Genomic DNA, 22914 nt, shown 5'->3' on the forward strand with positions numbered 1-22914 from the left:
CTTCACAAAAGGAGCACCTGGGTAGCTCAATCAGTTAAGCATGGACTCTTGGCTTCTGCTCAGGTCAAGATCTCACGGTTATGATCTCAGTGTCGTGGGATGAAGCCCCATGTGGAGATCAGTGCAGTCTGCATGAGATTCTTTCCCACTTTGATTCTCCCCCAACTTGTGCCTTCTCATAAATAAAGAAGTAAATAAATAAATAAATAAATAAATAAATAAATAAATAAAATCTTGAAGGCACTACAAAAAGGATGACTTCTTATGCTTGCTCCTATTCCTTAGGACATATTTTTTTAAAGAAAAAAGAGGATTATTTTTATTTTCTTAAATAGCATGTGTCTCTTTTGGTATTGCAAAATACTTTCATATGCTCTATACTGCTGGTATTTCTGTTGATTATTTTCTCCCTTGGAAAAAGAGAAATTTCTATCAGCCTGTGTGTTTCTAAGTGTGCTAAGATATGTTGTTCTTGTATTAATTTAGATTCACCTGATTTCTTCTATAATCTTTACCTCTGAGCCTAAGATGAAGACACAGTTGATGCAATTTTATGTTCTAGTAATTTGTGGAGAGTAGTAAGGGAGGTAGAACTGTGGGAATTCCTATCACTGCCACCTTCTTCACTGGGTTTGGTGAAGCTGCCAATCCATTTTTGTTAAACAGCTCTATCGAGCTATAATTCATAAATCATACAATTCACACATTTAATGTGTACAGTTCAGTGTTTTAATATATCCACGGGGCTATGTATCATCCATCAACACACTCTCTAATTTTTTTACTGTTTTGCCCAATCTAGACTCCAAGTGTATAGCATGCATATATCTGGCCGTCTTCATGGTATTCCAATGGACAAAAATCATCTGTAGATCTCATTTTTGGTATTAGCACACTTGCCTCTGGGTTTATTGGCCCACCTATTTCATACTGCTGACTCAGCAGCCAAAACACTAATGGAGTTGTTTCATACTGGATTGTTTTCATTCATTCTTAACACAAATTAAAAGCTGTTGATGGGCTTCTCTAGGATATCTTCAGGAACGGGAGCTGTAAATTAGCATCTTCCATCAATGTGTTCACAGCTCTACCTTATTTAGCAGAACCTCCTTTAACTCTGTGGCATGTGAATGCAAACTATCCAAGCACTCAGAGCAAAATGGAATTTATCTTATTTTATATTACTTTGTTCATTTCAACTGGTTTTTAGATACAGTGAAGAAAAAAAGGCATATTAGCTACCTGTCTAGATTGCTATCTCTCTCAGAAGTCTAAGGACAATTTTGTAAGTTCATATTTAAGAGGCAAGGATAAATAAGAAAAAATAGAAAATAATATAATTTGGTTAATTTCTTTATTTTATCATTAAGAATTGAATCCATCTCAAATAAATAACAGTCAAATGTGATTTTTTTTTTTTTTTTTTTGCTTTCCTGGAGTGACTGACATAAACTTACAGATCAGATAATTCATTGACTTCAAAGATGAAACACTGTTCAATTTAGTATTTCTCCAAGCAGTTAACAGGCGAGTTCAAAAGAATACAGGGTAGAACATAAATAAAAATGAAGACAAGAACTAAATGCCATTTCTTACCTTGGTTTAGGGGAATAATTTTCAAAATTCTCAAATTTCTTGAAATACTAAATATTATAGTATTTGAGCCAAGAAGTAAATATCTTGTTATGTGCCTGTGGGATTAAATTAGAATTATTAGAAGTCATACTAAGTCTAGGCTGCTTATCACTGACTTTTTATACTATTTAAAACCATAAGTGACTCTTAATCTCACAAAACAATCTGAGGGTTGCTGGGGGGAGGGGGTTTGGGAGAAGGGGGTGGGATTATGGACACTGGGGAGGGTATGTGCTTTGGTGAGTGCTGTGAAGTGTGTAAACCTGGTGATTCACAGACCTGTACCCCTGGGGATAAAAACATATGTTTATAAAAAATAAAAAATTAAAAAAAAAAAACATTTTTAAAACCATATATCCAAACGTTTCCCTTGCTCTCATTGTTCCATTTCACAAATAGTTGCTTTATTGATTGGAAGACAAAGATTGCTACAGTGTAAGGTAGCTAGGTAAATATTAACCCACAAACAAATTATGACTGTTTATAAAAGCTTGACACTGTGATTAGTCATCATTCTATACCAAATACCCTATATTATGTTCATAAATATTTTGTTATCTAATCAGTAAAGAGGTAGTTAAAAATTGGAAAAATCCATAGTTTTTTAAGCAATGAGATTAAGTACTTAAGTTTCTTCTGATGATCATGATGAAGATGATCATGATGGGGTTGACGATGGTGAAGATAGCAGAAGGCAGGGAGTAGAGTGGTTAAGGGCACAGACTGTAGCCAGAATGCTCATCTACAAATCCATGCTCCCAAGTTACTAGCTGTGTGACATGGAAAAATTACTGATTCCTTCTTGCCTCAGTTTCTTCAAATTAAAGTGGGGATAATGATTCCTAATGCTGAGGCTTTTTGTGGTGATTAAACAACTCATAGATGTAAAGAGCATGGCTTAGCACCTGACACATGGGGTTACGTAATAACTGTGTTAGCTAAGTATTAGCTACCAGCAAAGGCAACAGCATGATAATAGTAGTAATCAGTAGTAGTGATAATAATTTCAATGATATTAGCTACTATTTTTTATTGCTTACCACAGGGCAGACACTGATTATGTGCTTTATGAAGATTATTTGTTGTTTTAAATCAGCCCCAAACCTAAAAATGGAATATCATTTTAAATTCTATTTAACAGGAGTTTGGAGCCAGTGATCATTTCCTTAGCCATAGAACAGAGTACACCAAATAGAAACACTGAAAAAATACTCACGTAAATCATTAGAATTTAATGAAACATTCTTGAAAACATGTGTCTGTATGTGCATGAGTGTGTGTGTAAGATATTCTGTTATCTAGTGTTTACTGGTCTTAAATAATGTAGCTAAACAAAATGTAGGTTGGAGATAAAATCAAACATATTCAGATCTTCTTGTAAGTCTCCAAGAGACTTTCTTAGCACTGAAAATCATCACTTAAAATTCTAAAATTTAACCTCTGTTGTTTCGCCTCAGATAGAAAACAGATAATATCCAATTCCTTTCATTTTTATTGCACATTCTGAGGGCTAGTTCAGTTGGAGCTGCCTGAGAGTCATTATGGCTACAATTATGAAATATTCTTTGTTTGCAGAATTTTTACAAGGAGAAAACTTTGTAAATGCTGATGTTTCTTTCTGAAAAGCTTACTTAACAAGGTATTAAGATGTTTGCAATTTGAAGAAATACTCACTCAAACAAAGTTACACTGAAATCAAGCCAGTTCCATGGATCACCAAAGAAATAAAAAGGTTCTGCCCAGATGCCTCTTGCAATGAGTTTTACAAGTATTTCAAATGTGTAAATTCCAAGCAAAATATTCCTGCAGAAAGTTTTTCATATAAACGTTAAAAGTGAGAATAATGCATTGCCAACTCTGAAATAATATGTCTATGGTTATTATTTGGCAACCAACCAGTCAACCAACCAATCTACCAACCAATTAGAAAAAACAAACAAACAAACAAACAAACAAAAAAACTATGCTCCTTGAACCACAAGGTAGGGCTTTTAGGGTGGGCTATGTCTTACAGCATTAACCATAAAATTTAACTATCAATTTTTTTTTCAACAAGCCCTAGCTAGAGTCATTGTCTTTACATATATTTTGGTAAATAATGAAAATATAAAGTATCAAATTTATTCTGCATTGGAAATCACACAATAATTTACTGAATTATAAAAGTATGAAAGAACTAATTTTATTATGTATATACGTAAGAATTTTTGTAATGAATCAGTTTTATATTCACCTTCCAAAATTAACTAGTTTTAAGAATGAATTAAAGCCTAAGAGGTAGCATCAAGAAAGGCTTCTTCTTGGGGAGGCTGGGTGGTGGCTCAACTGGTTAAGCCTCTGCCTTTGGCTCAGGTCATTTTCCCAGGATCCTGGGATGGAGCCCCACCTCTGGCTGCTCAGTGGAAGAGTCTACTCCCCTTTCCTCTGCCCCTAACCACCGCTCATGCTCACCTCTCTCTCAAATACATAAATAAAATAAAATAAAATAAAGAAAAAAAGAAAGGCTTCTTCTCTAGAAATTTTAATGGGCTTTTCCACTATTTTGGTCTAATATCCGAACTATTCACATCCCTCTAGAAAGAGAGAAGAAATAGAACAGAAAGAAAGCAATAGAAATAACTTTCTTAGAATGGAAAAGAATAAATGTTACTTGAGTTTAAAGCAAATCCAGTGTGGAACTGCAATAGTAAAGAAAAGCTGAGGCACTGAAATAATATATTAATCATTACTAATTAACTTTATACTAAAACCTCATATAGACACAAACATTTAGCTAAATAATCAAACTTTTATATTAGTTGACGTAATATGTTGGGAAATAGCAGATTTTTTTTTTTTAAGATTTTATTTACTTATTTGACAGAGAGAAAGAGATCACAAGTAGGCAGAGAGGCAGGTGGGGTGGGGGGGGAAGCAGGCTCCCTGCTGAGCAGACAGCCCCATGCAGGGCTCAATCCCCAGGACTCTGGGATCATGACCTGAGCCAAAGGCAGAGGCTTTAACCCACTGAGCCACCCAGGCGCCCCGGGAAATAGCAGCATTTAAAGTCCAACTAAGAATAAATGAAAGGGCAGAAAAACATTAAAATTTATTAACTGATATATATGTGATTTATTTTTACTTGGAAAATCCATAAACTGTGTTATATGTATAAATATATTATGAAGAATGAGTTTTTATTACAAGGAATATTACATATTAAATATAAATAATAAGTTATAAAATGTTAAATATGTAGTATGTAAAGTATTATAATGCAACATGTTAAATATAATATAAAATCATACGTGAAATAATGGATAATATAATTATATGACTTACTGTATTGCTGGGCCCCATTTTGGCATCTCAGTCATGGACATAAATATGCAGTCAATCAGGACACTAATTAAAATGAATAGTCGGAAAAAGGTAAGTTACAGTCAAGGAATAATGGATAAAATAATATTGGAAATATACGTTTCTTTAACATGTTTATATGTATATACATGAGATAAAAGAGCTCTTTAAATATCAAAAAGAATACTATTCATATTGAAAAACAAGGAGGATTAAGATTTGTTAATATTTATTACTGCTGAATGTACTAGAAAATAAATTATAAATATATTTGCAAATATGGAACACTTGGTGCAGTTGTAATCCAGATTCCAATATGACCTAAAATGAGATATAATTCAAAAGAGAAAAACACTGCAGCAATATTTGAATAGAATAGTCACATTTGATACTGCTACAGTCTAAAGACAACAGAAAAGGATATGGATGCACCAAAATCTTAATAGTTGTTCTTCTAGCTGAATTGAAAGGAGAAAGTGTACACCACGTGGCACTGAATCTGAAGATTGTCCTACTTTTATTTAATACCATGAAAGTCTATAAAATGAAGAAAAATCAAGTAAAATTACAACCAGGAACTATAAACTTATCCATTATGCAAATTATTGCCAATGATCATTTCAACTGAATTTTAGCTGTTACACTTTTCTTATATTTTGATATTGTTTTACAGACTAAATAAAGTGGAAAGATTTCTTCTTTTAAACATTTTCATTGATATTTAGGATTACATAACTTTTTTTTCCCCAATGTTCTGCCTAACAAAGCCATTTGCCACACTCCAATCCTCAAGTCTTCCTGCAGAACAAATGTAATAGGAAGAAATCTATATCCTAATGGTTCATGAAGATGCATTTAAAGAGACCCAAATTTAGTGAATATAAAAAAAGTTACTTTTATTTCAAAGCAAAAAATGTGTGTGATTACAACAGTAAAAATGACCCCATTCACTAAGATATTTTACTAATCACTAGTAATTATCTAAGGTATAAAACCACATTTATATGTTATCATTGACATAAACATCCCTAAAAGAGAAAGTTACATCATGTAAAACTAATATATTGGGATACAGAAGCATTAAATCCAAAACTAATGAAAGATCAGAAATATCCTAAAAATGAATTATACATGTACATGTGTACATATGTATATGTGTGTATCTATAATATAATATAGAAATTTAAAAGTGTCAGGGCACCTGGGTGGCTCAGTGGGTTAAGCCTCTACCTTCAGCTCAGGTCATGATCTCAGTGTATTGGGATCGAGCCCTGCATCGGGGCTTCCCCCCCACTCTGTGCCTGCCTCTCTGCATACTTGTGATCCCTCTATCTCTCTCAAGTAAATAAATAAAATCTTTAAAAAAAAAAGAAATTAAAATATATCTACCTATGTATGTATGTGTGTATACATCATATATACACTTTTACCATATATACATATCCATTTGGAAAATTCATTTATGATGGTGTGAGTAAAAATACATTATACATGATATTATGCCCATTATAATAAACACTGTATAATATATAGTATACAATGTAATATGATACAATACAGTATACTAAATGATATATGTATAAGTATAATCTATTATATACTTAAGTATTATATTATATGTGAAATATAATTATATATTAGAGGTATCTATGGTGACTGTATATTGGCATTTATATTTTTGTCTATATATATAAATATATTAGTGGAAACAATTATATATCCATTGATAATTTTTGAAAACATGTTTAAATGGAAACCAACTGTGTTATAATTCTCACTAAAACACTTTTCCAATATACAGTCTGTGGACATTTTGGCATGTATTTTAGTTATTTTCCCTCTTTCCATTTCAAATGCAAAAATAAAATAAAAGTGTTCCCCAAATCTGATTATTTAAAATGTGCTTTCTGTTATTTCCCTGAAGAATATCAGTATTCTTACAAGAGGTAATATATGTGTGGGGCACCAGTGTGGTGCAGTTGGTTAAGCATCTGACTCTTGATTTTGGTTCAGGTCCCGATCTCAGGGTTGGGAGACTGAGCCCAAGGTCAGGCTCTGCACTCAGCATAGAGTCTGCTTAAGACTCTCTCTGCTCCTCCCCTCCCCCACGCTCTTTCACTCTCCCTCACTCTCTGAAATAAAAAAATAAATCTTAAAAAAAAAGAGGTAATTATGTGCAATCAACTAGCCTATGTTTTTGTGAAGAAATGAATGATTCCAGACATAACAATTTTCCAGTTAATGTTTAAGTGCTGAATTATTTAATTTTAGGATTATTTGTTGGTATATCACCCTTAACAGAATAAACTGAATATAATTCACATTTTTAATACTTTGTATCATCATTAATATTAATACTTCTTATACAAACTAACCTTACAATTTTTGGCATGTTTCATTTTTCAGAATCCTTGGTTTTGTCTTCAATAACAAACTTAGATTTGCCTACCATATCTGTAAACACTACAAAGAACTCAGAACTCTGCTAGATTAGAGTTACTTCTAAGGTTATTATGCTAAGTCAACTATTAGGACTTAAGCACAGCAAAAGTGAAAGCAGAGATAATTGAGATGACAACTTACGTTTTCACTAAAATATTCTGAAGATTTTACAAGTGTTTTACAGCTAATGTTACATAATGCCCATGGAAGCTACAAGAGATACTGGAGTCTTTGTTAATAAATACATTTACAATGCCAATACTTTTCCATGATGCAAAATATTTAAAAGGGTTGTGTTTATGCAAAATCATCACTTTGTCTTCCGTCCAGAGACTTTGGTTCAATTCCATTTTGCCCATTTGGTAATATTACGAATATCAAATTACATTTGTCCACAACAGAGCTAATCTTCATATTCTTTTTTAGAATTATTCTTTTTTAGAATTATTTCAATTTTATAAGTAGCAAGCTTATTCTTTTTTTAGAATTATTTCAATTTTATAAGTAGCACCACCATTATTCCAGGTTAGAAATTTTTGGATTATTAGTCTGTCTTCAAATCCTGTTGTTTCTTCTCAGGTTTGTTACATTTTTCCCTCCTCCAAGACCCTCCTATAATCAGGTCTCTTGACTTCAGGTCTAGATTACTCTCTCTCTTATACCATCTTTCTGACCCTAGATTTTCTATGCAATAGTAATTTAGAAGTCTTAGATTAAACTTACTTAAACATTGCATTCATCACATCAATCCTTTGGCCATCACGTTAAATCCCTGTTGGCATCTTCACTTCCTCATTCTTTCATTTCTCACACTTGCAATAGTGGTCGAGTTCTATCACACCCTGTCTCTTCTCTGTTCCAGCTAATATCAAGATCTTCCCTTTGCACTGTTAAAATGTGAAGTGTTCTCCAAGCTGTAATTCAAATTCTATTTTCTCAAGGAAGACTCTTCCAGCTTTGTCAACCCACACAGATCTCTGGTTTTACTAAGCATAAATATTCTTATTTTCATCATTTTTGTGCTTGTTTTGGAATTGTTCAAATATTTAGTTTGCTCCTCAAGTCATTCTCAGGATAAGATAGGATGTGAATGTATGAATTAATAAAAATGGTAAATAAAATATAGGAATATAGGTTGGCTTATTTTCTCAACTACTGAATAAGCTCTTTCAGTTGAACATTTAAAATTGTTGTACATATTATAAAAATTTTATATTATAGTTCTTTTAAAATCAGTAACCTTAAGTAGCCAGTCAACATACTCCCACAAAACAAGTCATTTATGTTAAGGCATCACAGTATAGCCTATTAAAAGTAGAGTAACTTCCAACAAACTAACCTAACAGGAAAGCCATCAGATTTGATAAAAATCCCAAATATTTGTGAAATTTCTTATCCATTTTTTTACTACTTAAAATCACTTTGATTTACTTTTCATTCTTTTTTAATCATATCTCAATTATACTTTTCGTACTTCTGAAATAAATAATGAAAATGTAGTCGGTCAATAAAGCCTTACATTTTTATTCTTATAGTATGGATCCACATCTTCCAAGGGCTCCAACACCATTCCTGGAGAGAGATTCCCATAAACAAATGGAAGCTCTTTTCCAACTTCCAAGTCAGTGTTTGGCTTTAAATCTCTTTGGTCCTCACTGTGCTTTTTAGCAATATGCTGTTTCATAAGTTCAAGAGATTCTCTGGTGAAGGGGACAAGGCCCTTTTGTTCTGGGGAAGTCATTTTCAATTTTGTACCTGCAAGAAATGTATTTTCTTTAGTTCTATATAAAATTTGGGTATATAAAGAAAAATTTTAAATTGCAAATGGTTAGGATATGATTGAAAGACAGCAGCAAACTGAATATACACATTCAAAGAAAATTCCTGAATTTTGTAGATATGAGTTGTTAAACTAGATTTTATTATACTTGATATTATACTTATTTGTAAGTTCATTGAAATCTTCTTTTTCAGTTTCTTCCTCATAATAAAAGAGTTCTAAACTTCTAGAGATTTTTGGGGAACAAAATCCAATTATTTCTTTCTCAGCTGTATTTAACCGTTAACTAAACTTTTGTTCCTTAAACTCATTTTTCATTGGCTTTGGGCCCCATTCTTCTGTAGCTCCTCTTATAGTTCTGATTATTTCCCTCACTCAGTACTTTCTCCCAAATTTTAACCGGATATCCTTTAAAATCTGCCTTTCTTTTTTGTTATATTCATGTTTTTCATGAATACTTAGGCAAACACTGAATTTCAATTACCGTACATGGATATCTACCAAGTACATTTCCCGAAACACTCTCTTCTCTCAATTATTCGTGTGGCAATCATACCAATAATGCAATTTTTAACAAATAAAAACAAAATTCATTGTTTTCCTGAATGACCAAAATTACTCTTTAACCTTTTAACCATAGTAAAAACAAACACACACAAATACACAAATTTAATACCTTGAAAATTATTTGTGAAATTTGTGTAATCAATTCCTCAGAACAAAATAATTTTCTTACAATTATTTTCAACTATGTATTTAAATACTATCCATTGTTTATATATCTATGTGAAGGTAGACATCTTTTAAAATTTTATTTATTTATTTGACAGACAGAGATCACAAGTAGACGGAGAGGCAGGCAAAGAGAGAGAGGAGGAAGCAGGCTCCCCGCTGAGCAGAGAGGCCGATGTGGGGCTTGATCCCAGGACCCTAAAAACATGACCTGAGCTGAAGGCAGAGGCTTTAACCCACTGAGCCACCCAGGTGCCCCAAGTTAGACATCTTTATAATTCTATATCTGGATTGTGTTAGTAGTCCCTACAGGTTTCTCTCAGTTCTAAATCTTTGCCTATTTCAAGTCATCCTAAAAGCCACTGAAGTTAGTTTTCATTAAATATAATTTCATGCATCAATTTCCCATTCCCATTCCCATTTCCCATTCATGAACTTTGTTTTATTCTCTCACATAAAGATACTTTTTTTGCTGATTTTCTCCATCCTATTTCCTGTTGAACACATCTCACATATCATACTTTATTGAGGGGAGTCAAAATAGTACAATTTATAAATACAAGCTACAGATAACTGATGTTTGCTCTTACATATGAAATCTTCCTTTAAAATATTTAATGAGGTTTCAAAATTGTATTCCTTAGATGGAATTCCTTGAATACATATTAAATAGTTTCTTAACAACTCATGGTTATAGACTAGTATAAACAAAAATAGTCATGAACCTTGGAATTAAATAGACCTACATTCAAATCCTAAATTCTATTTTAATGTTCTTAATGGTCTCAGTAAAATTACTTAATGTTCTTGAACCTGTTAGTCATAAAATTAGGATTCCTTCTCATGTTAAAGAAGAATAAAGTATAAAATATAGTGAAAATGCCTAGTACAGTGATTGGCACACAATAGGTGGGAAGTAAATATGAATTTTCAATTATGCAAGATTTTATATCTTAGGATAACGGGCCAAATCTAATAGAATAATATGAGATAGGAATACATGTAAGGTTTTGAAATTTGAACCAAAACCACCCATCTATACAATGCAATAGGTATGTTTTTGCAGCAGAGAAAACTGCCAAGGGGTTTTACTTAATAATAATTGTAATATAAATCAATACTGCTTTTTTTCTGCCAAAAAACCCTAATAGAACTTCTGTCTGTTTAGAAGGAAGACAGAGGAGGCAGCCTTTATTTTGCTGCATTCCATGACCATACCTGAGAAGCCTGTGTGTAAACTGAAGGGTCTTCATATGGGATCAGAATTTTGATTAACCTCAAATCATACCATCTATAAACCAGTTAAAAGAATGGAGGGAGTATATGTTAGCTGAAAGCAGAAAACATTTATGTGGAACACTGTTGATTCCTAATATCTCAATGATTCTCACAATAGAATAGAAATTAAATTTAAGTATTTTTAATAAAAAGAAAAGATGAACTAGGAACACTGAGCTGCAGCAGAATACATTTGGCTTAAAATAATAAAGTACTTTTTAATAGCTGTCAAGACATGGAACAGGTTGATTTGGACCTTAATCCTTCCTTGTAAGTAGCAATATGAAAGCACACCCTCCTTGACAGTTGGGTATAATAATTTAAATGGGTCCAAATATTGATTGGTTGCAACCTTATAATTTTAGAACTTTCCAATCTTAAAATCTTTGAATTGAATTTTCACAGAGTACCACATGACCTAAAAGTCTGGGCTAACCATTAGCTAAACTGAACCTATGCAACACTGAATTAACAAAATCAAAAGCGTCTTTTTTCTTTTCAAATTACAATAAAGGTACATCTTACATCTTATATTTTTAGGATCCACTATAACAGCTAAAAAAATATTATTAAGTTTATATATGTAAAGAATATTGTCCTTAAAAGTAGATACAAAGGGAGGTTCAAACTTACTGCAAAGATGCTCCATCTCCATTTTTGAACACCTTCCATAGAAACCTCAAAATTAAATTTGCAAGCCAGTCTTTTTTTTTAAGCTTATTTATTAAAATAATCTCTACACCCAATGTGGGGCTCGAACTCACGACCCCAAGATCAAGAGCCACATGCTCCACTAACTGAGCCAGCCAGGTGCCCCTGCAAGCCAGCCTTCTTATTACATTGTCCAAATATAATATTCTTTTCCTGTTACCACCTCCTACTTAGCAAAATAATCTTTGATTTCTTAATATGTCACCTACTGGCTACAAGACCTTGATAATGCGGATTGTCCTACTTCCCTCATATGTAAACTTTGGAATCCCTTATGTATCTCACAAGGTCATAAATATGAAACCAGACCATATACCGAAATCCTGGGCCATACTACTGACTTTGCCAGTTCTAATTCTCTCTCCCAATCCAGTCAGTTAACCCAGAAGTCATCTCTAGTAATGATTTTGATGCTGAATGAAACCACTCTGGGTTGTTGACTAGGTGAATGAATGGAGAGTGGGCATTCTCTTCTATGGTATGACAAAGAAAAGCAAGCATTATCAAATGGAACTGGCTTGCATCCAACTTTTAGATGGCTGAGTGCAGACTTTAAATTATTTATCATTACCTCATAGTTCAGTGAAAGCATTTCTGTGGGGAATTTATAAAATATGGTCAGGCACTATGTTTTCCAGTGAATGAACTTAATATAATATGAAAGCCTGAAAAATATAGAAAGATTAATAGTTAATCTGTCTATTAGAATGCCTTTCTAAAAATCTAAAGAGCTAAAGTAAGCTTTTGGCAAAAATTGTATCAAAGTCACCTCAGACTCAGCTTCTAACAAGTTCCAGTTGTACTGATAGTTTATATTGTTGATTCGAGTGCAAGCCCCAGTTCTCTTGGACATGAGTTGAAAGGAGCAGCCAGCAGCATCAGTGTGGGGAAAAGAGATGCATTCTTTTGAAAAATATTCTCCTTAAAACAAATTTCAAGCATTCAAACATTTGAACCTAGGCCAGTATTTATCATAACAATAATGACAATTTTAATTATAGTTACAATTACTGAGTGACTATCATTTGAGAGGCACTGAACTAGAGGTATCTAATTCTATGATCTCATATTCTCACATATTATCCCTGTGAGGGAACAGGGATTGATGAGTTTCATGATATCTCCATCACTGTATAGCTAGTTAGGTGGTAAAGGGAGATGCTAACTCAGGTGTTTCTAAATCTTAATTTGGGTATCTTTAAACTATACCACAAAAGTGTTTATAAACTATAAATTTTCAGACAAGTGTAAACAATTGCTACCTTAGTATAGCTACCTTAGAGATATCCAAAAACTCTAGGTTTCAGTTTCACTGAATAACTGACAGGTTGATGTCATGTGGAATTGTCTGGAAATTTTCTTTGTTGTAAATGTTGTCAAACTCAAATATTTTGGAAGTTTTTGTAAAATTGAAGGTGAGCTAGCATAGTAGACATTAATTTGCGGGGAGGAGGTGCTGCTGCCTAACATGGTGATCTTCTACACTGATTTAGAAAATTTGTCATTGTATGAATCATGGTGGGAGTCCTCCTGCAAAAGAAGTGAAAAGGAAAGCTAATGTAGATAACGATTTTCCAGGGTCTCATGAGTCTAAGGAGTGACAACATGACCTTTCCAAGCAAACCAACTGCATCAGCTCAAGATTTCTAATTTTGATTTAATGACACAAAGTAAGAGAGGTAGTGGAGAATCCCTTTTTTTTTTTTGCAAGAGAGAAAGAAGCTTCAGCAGAAACTTTCAGCAGTTTTGGGAGCGACAGTAGCAACAGAGGCAGTAGCAGTGGCCAGTGCTATACTTTTGGTGATCTGAGCAGAGCTATTATGATGCTCACTGGACTGCTTCTGCCAGTTGTTGGCTGTGATCTTGGCTATGACTTAGGACACTGCCTATGCTCCCTCCCACTATTTTCTTTTGCAGTTACCCAGATGGAAAATGCTCCCCCCGCCATTATTTTCACAATTAGGGTGAGCATTTTCTCTGTTAGTCATTTTAAATAAATTTAGAACTTATTTTCCCTAAAGTTTTTGGATCATGAAAGAGTGTGCAAATGAATCTGTTTTTTTTTTTTAACAAGCATTTTGAAGTTCAATCATTCTCTGCTTTCTAGTTAATGATGATTGTGTGGGTTTTATATAGTTATGTTTTTCTTTTTGTCCTGTATTATTTATGGAGTATATTTGTGGAGGTTCAGAATTGGGCAGTGTCCATTATCCTTGTTCCATATACTCCTTTTTCAAAATGTTTTAAAATTATTTTTAACACCTTAATTTTGTTTTTTCAGTGTTCCAAGATTCATAATAACCAAAAAAAAAAAAACTTAGATGTCTGGTGATTTAAATGAAAAATAAATTTAAAAAAATGAAACATCTAAGTTATAAAAAGAAAACTTAAATGAACACATTTATAATAATTTAAAAAGGAAGTCCTAATTTAATGAAGCAAACTACTGGCTAGCATTTGAGGAAATAAGCACTCCAATAAACTTTTTTTTTTTTTTTGGTAGTGTTAATAATACAACTTTTCTAGAAGGAGATCTAGAACTAATTATCTAAATTAAAATGTATATACTTTATCCCAGCAATTTGAGTAACAGAAATTGAGTAATAGAAATTTACTTCATTGGGTGATATCTGGGTGGCTCAGCCAGTTAAGCACCTGCCTTTAGCTCAGGCCATGATCCCCGGGTCCTGGGATCAGTCCTGCATCAGCCTCCTTTCTCAGCAGGGAGCCTGCTTCTCCCTTTGCCTGGTGCTCCCCCCTTCTTGTGCTCTCCCTCTAATAAATAAATAAATAAATAAAGCAGTTCTCTAGAGAGAACTCTAGAGAATGTATTTTTAAAAAGAAGAGAATGTATTTTAAAAAAGAATGTATTTAAAAAAAGAAAATTACCTCATTGGTATACCTCAAACGAATTTCTATTCATGAGACTGCTCAGAGTAGTATTTTGATAGCTAAGAATAAAGCAGTCATGATATCATGATATCAGGTGCGTCTACTAAAATATGTTCATACACACACACACACACACACACACACACACACACACATCTGGATCATATGATTGACTGCTATACCATATAAAGTGTATGGAATATGGAAGAAGTATCAGTTTAGATTAGGGAAAGATGAGGTAATGTTTTGTATTTTGGGGGTTTGAGGTGTATCTGAACTATCCAAAATCAAAACGCCTGGGTGGCTCAGTTGGTTAAGCTGCTGCCTTCGGCTCAGGTCATGATCCCTGCGTCCTGGGATCAAGTCCCACATCGGGCTCCTTGCTTGGCGGGAAGCCTGCTTCTCCCTCTGCCTCTGCCTGCCACTCTGTCTGCCTGTGCTTGCTCTCGCTTTTCTCTCTATGACAAATAAATAAATAAAATCTTTAAAAAAAAATTCAGATATTAATAGGAGTTTGGATCTGGAGCTTAATAAAGATAAATAGACCATATATGTATGTGTATATTATTAGACTATATATGTATGTGTATACTATTTTATATACATACATAAATATATGTGTATATATTAATATACATATATATACCAAATATGGTTATATAGTTTTATAGATATATAGAGTTGAAATTTATATATCAAAAAATTATGTATCCTTGCAAATGTAAAATTCTTAATAGAATTTCTTTATATCTTTATAGAATGATATTAAGGACAGTCCATTGAAAAGCACCTACCTATCATTTAACATTTATGATTTTAAAAAGTTTATAAAGCAAGTGATTTTATGTATCACTACTAATAAGTGTTTTAGTGTTTTAAATCACATGGATAAAAAATAAATCACAAAACAATTACATGGATAAAAAATAAGAGATATCATTCAAAATACTGAAAGCACTTAAAGAAAAGTGGCATATGTTAGGAAACAATAATAAGATGATTACTGGCTTCTTATCACAAAAATATAGAAACCAGAAGACTGTGTAATAATGTCTTTAAAGTGTTGGAAGAAAAAAAAGGTAAATCTAGAATTCCACATAAAGCAAAAGTATCTTCCAAGAAAAAACACAAAGATATTTTTAGATGTTTTAGCTGGAAATTTAGATTTTCAAGAAGAAATGAAGAGTAAGAGATTTGGTAAATATGTGGAAAAATATAAAAAATATAAAGTATAATTACCCAAAAAAGGAGACAGCTCAGTTGTCCATGAAGAAAACAGACAGAAGAATAAAAACTGTGGACTCTTATATAATAGAACACAATCCCAGCAATAAAAACAAATGAAGTAATGATAGACAAACATTACACTGAGTGAAAGAAGACTTCCAGCAAGTATTACAAACTATACGGTCCACTTTATATGAAGTGTTAGAACAGACAAACTAATCTCTAGGTGTGGAACAGGAATTGAGAAGGAGGGATGATATAACTTTCTAGGGTGAAAATGATGTTCAACAGCCTATTAGGACTTCAGAGCACAAGGCTATACATGTTGGTGAACACTGGCCAAATGATACCCTTCAAGTTTGTACATTTTACTTTTTTTTACCTTTAAAAAGCCCATAAACAGAGTGTCTGGATGGCTCAGTCAGTTAAGCGTCCGACTTTTGATTTCAGCTCAGGTTGTGGTTTCAGCCCTGTATTGGGCTCTGCGCTGAACATGAAGCCTGCTTAAAATTCTTAGTCGCCCCCTGATCCCCCCAAATAAATAAATAAAAATGAGAAAATTAAAAAGTCTATAAACAAATACTGAATTCTACTTAAATATATGAATTATATTTAGTGTTTATTGTGAGGTCTGATGGTGTTTGCAACTTATTTTGAAAAGCAATATGGAAATATAAAGAATGGACAGATGGTTTGAGGAGTGCATAGATAGATAAATGATAAGTTAAATATTATAAAATGATAATTGAAGACTCTAGGTTCTGAGTGTATGGGTGTTCATTACACAGGTCCAAAAATTTTTCTGTAAGTTTAAAATATTAATAAAAATTTAATAAAAATTTGGAAAAATGTTTGGTTCTAGAGCTAGATTATCTGGATTCAAACCTGGGCTTTAACACTTTCTAACTATGACCTTAAGCAAAATACTTAACCTCTCCATTCCTCAGTTTCCTCAACCATAAACATGAATAGGAAGTGGGAATAAGAAAGAGAATGTGAGCATTGAAAGAGTTAATATAAAGAACCTAGAACAGTGTCTGCTGGTTACTACACAATAAATACTAGCTATTACTATTTTTAATCCTTTAAAGCATGGTATTTTTATGGTTAACCACCTTTTTAATTGAAATTATTATATTATTTCATGGAATTTATAAAAAGAATAGGCAGAATGTTATTTAATTTCTTTTTTTTTTTAAAGATTTAATTATTTTAGCAGGTGTGGCAGAATCTCAAGTAGACTCTGCACTGAGCACGGAGCTTGATGCAGACACATCCATGACGCATCCAGATGCATCTCATGACTCTGAGATCATGACCTGAGCTAAAACCAAGAGTCAGCTGCTTAACTGACTGCTACCCAGGTGTCCCTTATTTAATTTCTTACTGATAAATCAAAGTAATAATATTCAATTATAGTAACTGCAATACTATGACATCCTTTTTTTCTTTAAGATTTTTATTTGTTTGACATAGAGACAGGGAGAGAGGGAACACAAGCAGGGGGAGCAGCAGAGGGAGAGGGAGAAGCAGGCACCTCACCGAGCAGGGAGTCCGATGACCCAAGGCTGGATCCCAGCACCTTGGGATCATGACCTGAGCCAAAGGTAGATAGACAGTTAATAACTAAGCCACCCAGGCACCCTGAGGAATACTGAGCAATACTGTGACATCCTTAAATAATTTTTAAAACTCAGAGTTCTGCTTTTTACATTTTCTTCTGCTTTACTTATTTATATCTCTTTTATCATCAGGCTTCTAGATTTTATTCCTTCTGCTACAAGTTACTTGCTTCTATCTGCTTCTTCTTCTAATAATTGCCTCCAGCAATTGTGGCAGTCCAAGTTTTCCAATGGGGGGGAAAAATCAACCAAACTTTAAAGTTCTTGTTCTTCTAAAACTTCTCCCTCTTCCCTATCCTAAGTGTTGTTTTCTTATCCTGAGATATAGCTAGAAGGATTGAGATTGATGAAGGTTGACTCTTGGATAAATAAGGCAGAACACATGTCCCTTAAGATTCCTAGATTCCACTAAGCTTTAGAAGAAGCTGATGGTGTTTCTTTTTATTATAAGAATAATCTAAAGTATGTCACAATTATTACCCAGTGACTTAATGTCTCAATGGTATAACTATTTCTATGTAGGTAGACTGACTGGAAGGCACCTAGCAGGAGAAACTTAACATAACATAAATAGCCATCTAGTCCAGTAAGCATACAAGCTCCAGTCTCCAAAACTGGTTCAAGCTTCATTCCATTTACTGTATAATTCATATTTCTGGATTCTTTGTGTATTTCCATCTTTTCACTCCAGTTAGTGACCACTTTGTTTAATGCCAACTATTTTTCTTGGCCCTGGAATTGTTTACTCTTTCTTGACTTAAATGACTTTTGATTTTATGGCTCTGATCTTTACATTCTCTGTAATTATGTTCTGCCCAGAGTTCAAGGCTCCTCAATATGTGTGTCTGATCCTTTTTAGCCAAGGCTCCTCAATATGTGTGTTTGATCTAGTACTGACCCACTTTGGATCTTAGTTCTGGGCTTTTGGTGGCTTCAGATTTCGTTACCTTTTATCCTTCCTTAGTTCCCTTGTCCTAACCCGTCTCAGACCCCTTGGAGCAGATTATTGGAATAGGTTACATTGCAGAAAGAACTATGATTTTTAAATTTTTAAAGTTTTTTAATTTTTTATTGTATTTTTAAATTTTATTATGATCTTATAATATATAAAATATATAATATAATGTACATGATATATAGTTATAATTTTATAATTTTATTATGAATTTTTAAATTATTTTTATTTTTTATTATAAAAATCACATTTTTATTATAGTTCTATAGTTTAACATTTTAATTATAGATATATTTGAAAATTGAGCTTCAATTTTTCTTTAAAAAACTGTTCTCACTGTAAGGGCCTACCTAGCCAGAGTGGGCCATTTTGTTGTTTATGCAGTAAACTTAGATTGACCCTGCCCCGCCCCCCCCAGAGGAATTTACTTAGAAACAAGTCTGGGAAACCAGTAAAATATGACTGACCAGCCAGCCCCTGATAACAGAGCCCATATACCAGGACGTGTCAAGTCAGGGGGAGGTAACAGAGCCCCGAATACAAGGATGAGTCAAGTCAGGTGGAGACATCCAATCAGGAAAGCACCTCCCTAACCATCCAAGAATGTGGACTCTGCCTTTTAGGCGCCAATTCCGACCAGAGTGATAGGCTAGTTCAAATAGCTACTATAGGGTGAATTGTAATTCAGTTGGCCACCTGTGTGTGGCCAGGCTCAACCACATGGCCTTTACTCTATAAAAGTTAGTCTGTGAGGCTGGGAGGGGTGGCCTCTTTGCAAGAGACGGGCCTGGCAGGTCAGTCTGATTCTCGATGCTTGGTGTGAAATAAAGCTTTGCTTGACCTTCACTTTGTATCAGTCTCGCTCCTTTGACCATGGACCCAACACTCACATTTTGATATGTCATTTATTTATTTATTTATTATTATTATTATTTTAGATTTTATTTATTTATTTAACAGACACATATCACAAGTAGGCAGAGAGGCAGGCAGAGAGAGAGGAAGGAAAGCAGGCTCCCTGCTGAGCAGAGAGCCCAACGTGGGGCTCAATCCCAGGACCCCAGGATCATGACCTGAGCCGGAGGCAGAGACTTTAACCCACTGAGCCACCCAGGTGCCCCTTGATATGTCATTTATGACAGTAAATTTAACCACGGTGTTTGCTTTTGATATAATTTATTTAGCAATCATTGTGGAATATATACTTACTAGGTGCCAAGCACTGTGCCAGACAGAAGTGCTGGAAATATTAATAAAATACAGTCACTGAATTTAAGGACAATGGGAGACAGACTTGTAAGCAAATAAGAACCATGTCATCTTGGTCATCTCTGAAAACTAAGCTTCAAGAGCAACAAAGACTGGAATTAAAATCATCTCCAAAATGTCAAATTTCCAATAATCAGAACAATTAATGTCTCTCTTCTTGGGAGAGGAGCAGTCTAAGACATTAAGCTTCAGAATGACATAGTCAATATACCCAATAGAATTAGAAGTCCATAAACAGGGTCAGATAGCAAAGTCTCTCTTTTTGTATCAGATTGCAAATTTAGGAAGAAAGGTGAACAGAAGGAAAACTTTGTGGCAGTTGAAACACCACTGTGTTGCAGTTGCATCCACTACTGTGGATGCAGCTGACTGGGAACAGGATCTCAGTGAGGGTCTCCTGCCTCACTAAGGAATTTCACTATACATAAAAGTGATGAAGACAATAGGAAGTGAGGTTGCCAGGAACACAAAAGTAAAGTTGATTCTGTCTTAAATATTCCTACTCGAATCTCCCAAGACAATGAAGGTTTTGATCCCTACCAATAAGTTTGTGAAGGGAGTCTAACCCAACATTCCAAATCACTTGATGTCCCAAATTTCTCCAGATGTTCTCAAAATTTCTATTGCTTTGTGAAATTGACCTCTGGAATTTCTGAATTATCCCTTGTTACCCCCCCAAAATGAGCAAGTTGTAAAGGAGCCAGGATCTTCCTAGAATTATATTCATAGTGAACTCAATCTGTCAGATCCTTGACCAAAAATTTTTGACCAGAGGCCATGTTAGGGTTCAACAATTGAGAGAAAAGTACCCTTTGTTTCTTCTCAGAGGAATGCAAAGGGCCTCTGTCAGGCAACCAGAGTCTACAATTTGCCTTCAATCCTGAAGTACTTGATGCAACTGGCTCCTCTGATTTGTAAGACCTGACCCCAGTTTCTGTTTGAAAAAACCCAAACTGGCACTCTCCCTGGAGCTTTTGGGGACATTCACAACAAGCTGACCTCCCTAAGCATCCTCTTAATCTGCACTGACACTGTTAGAGTTCCTTGAACCTTCATTTTTGCCCACCTTTGAGTAGTAGAACTAAACTCAGAGATCCACAGACTGCCTGAAATCTGTGACCAGATAGAAGTGTTCAGAGCCAGTTGTCACATAAAGACAACCATAGACCTCTAGCACCTAGTTTGGCTCTGGCTTAATTTGAGATGGGCACAAGACTTGAACAATGTAGCATAATGTGGGCAGCTGACTAGATGTGAATCCTGGGGCCTCTGAGAGTACAGAGAAGGTGAGAGGATGGTGGTACTGATAGCTGTATGGAAAGAAAAGCCTCTTCACAGTGGATTTGAATTATACCAGCTCTTGACTGCATATTAGAAGTCTCCTGGTGCTAATATTGAAAATCTAGAAAGCAGCAGCCCAAGCCACACAGATAATTTCAGAATATCTTGAGCTTGGGCCTCTTGAGATAAATCTAATGCAGCTTGCTAGACAGATTCTTTTGGCTAATAGCCAGGCTTCATCCATCCTCATTTATAAAGAAAGCAGAGACATCATTACATTTTGGGGAATTGTTTTTTTTTTTTTTTTTCTTGTCTGAGCTCCTAACTATAAGAGATAAAGCTATACCAGAATTGCTAAGGCAAATACCTGCTTAGGAACATAACTCCTCCAGATGATTCATGTGTTTTTCACCTCTTTAGGTACTATTTATTTATTTATTCATTTATTTACTCCTCAGCTCTAAAACAGTCCTCATTCTCTGCGTGTTTAGTTGGCAATGATCTTACCAGATGTAGCCATTTTGCTACAGAGGTCCTGCTGCAAAATACCTCTAATGTTTAAAAACAAAGAAATGCAACTGGGACATCTACCTTATCCTATTGCTTCCAGTTCCTTCCAAGATAATGAATCTTTTTCCTTCTACTCTTCCTCTTGTTTCCAGTACATCTAATCTCATATTTAAGTAGCATGGCCAAAAGTCACAGTTTTGGAGGACAGTTTGGATTTATGTCTATTGTTGAGAACTAATTTTTTTTAAAGATTTTATTTATTTATTTGACAGAGAGAGAGATCACAAGTACGCGGAGAGGCAGGTAGAGAGATGGGGGGAAGCAGGCTCCCCACTGAGCAGAGAGCCTGATGCGGGGCTCAATCCCAGAACCCTGAGATCATGACCTAAGGTGAAGGCAGAGACTTAACCCACTGAGCCACCCTGGTGCCTCAAGAACTAATTATTAATAGAATTCTTTTTCCTTTTCAAAATCATCTTTAGTGGGATGACGAATGACACAGCCATCCAAGCAGAGAACCAATGTTCCATCTCTTTACCTGAGTTCCAAGGGAAGAGACTACGTGGATAGAATTCTGTATCTGCAACTACAGCTGCATCTTCTTAGAGATAATGAAGGACAGGTAAAAAAGATGATTCCAGAAGTCAGTGTTTTTCCTCTCACTCTCCTCCCCTATCCCTTAGTTTGATTCCCAAAGTAGAGCCTGCCAATAATGAAGTCAGGCTGGGAAGACAGAGTCCACACATGTAGGAAATGACTTCCCCAGGGCATGCTCAACTCCTTTACTTTCTTCCCACTTCAGGGAATGGGAACCACACCATCTAATAGCTGTATGGAAAACTCTCTGCTTTCTGGGAAGTTGGAGTTGATCCTAGGATGAGCTAGAGTAGCTTTGTCAAAGAGAATTATGAGATGTTCCACTGTAGACCAGATAATATATATTTATTCTCTTAATGTATTTACTAAAAAGATTCATGGTAGCTCACAAGGGTGTAGATCAGATAGCAAGATAATATAAATTAAGAAAAATAAAACAAAAATAAAAATAAGACAGTGGATCCACAGAGTCAGGATAATACCCCAAATGTCAATTTCACTTGGATATGGAATAGGAGATGAGGGCAAAAAGACTTCTCACTTAGTTTCGACATGGACAATGCATCAAGCTTATTGTACCAATGACATTCAGATAACTTAAAAAAAAAGTAATGACAGTAATGACTAGGCTGATAAACAAATTA

The 22914-nt window shown here is 34.3% G+C and overlaps 1 protein-coding gene across 5 annotated transcripts in view; it reads right to left on the minus strand.

Annotated features, from left to right (window-relative positions):
* The window catches only part of SCN7A (sodium voltage-gated channel alpha subunit 7), a 93759-nt gene that overhangs the window by 65059 nt on the left and 5786 nt on the right, over nucleotides 1-22914 (minus strand). For all 5 annotated transcript variants that reach the window (XM_032355842.1, XM_032355839.1, XM_032355841.1 and 2 more), the window contains exons 2-6: nucleotides 8936-9171; nucleotides 5399-5511; nucleotides 4957-5046; nucleotides 3310-3438; nucleotides 1597-1691 (exon numbers count right to left, since the gene is read on the minus strand). In XM_032355842.1, coding sequence (XP_032211733.1) covers nucleotides 1597-1691; nucleotides 3310-3438; nucleotides 4957-5046; nucleotides 5399-5511; nucleotides 8936-9157 — 649 coding nt within the window. In that variant the 5' untranslated portion in view covers nucleotides 9158-9171. The remainder of the gene's footprint in view (nucleotides 1-1596; nucleotides 1692-3309; nucleotides 3439-4956; nucleotides 5047-5398; nucleotides 5512-8935; nucleotides 9172-22914) is intronic.

The sequence above is a fragment of the Mustela erminea genome, chromosome 8 (assembly GCF_009829155.1).
Source record: "Mustela erminea isolate mMusErm1 chromosome 8, mMusErm1.Pri, whole genome shotgun sequence".
In the NCBI taxonomy this organism is placed as follows: domain Eukaryota; kingdom Metazoa; phylum Chordata; class Mammalia; order Carnivora; family Mustelidae; genus Mustela; species Mustela erminea.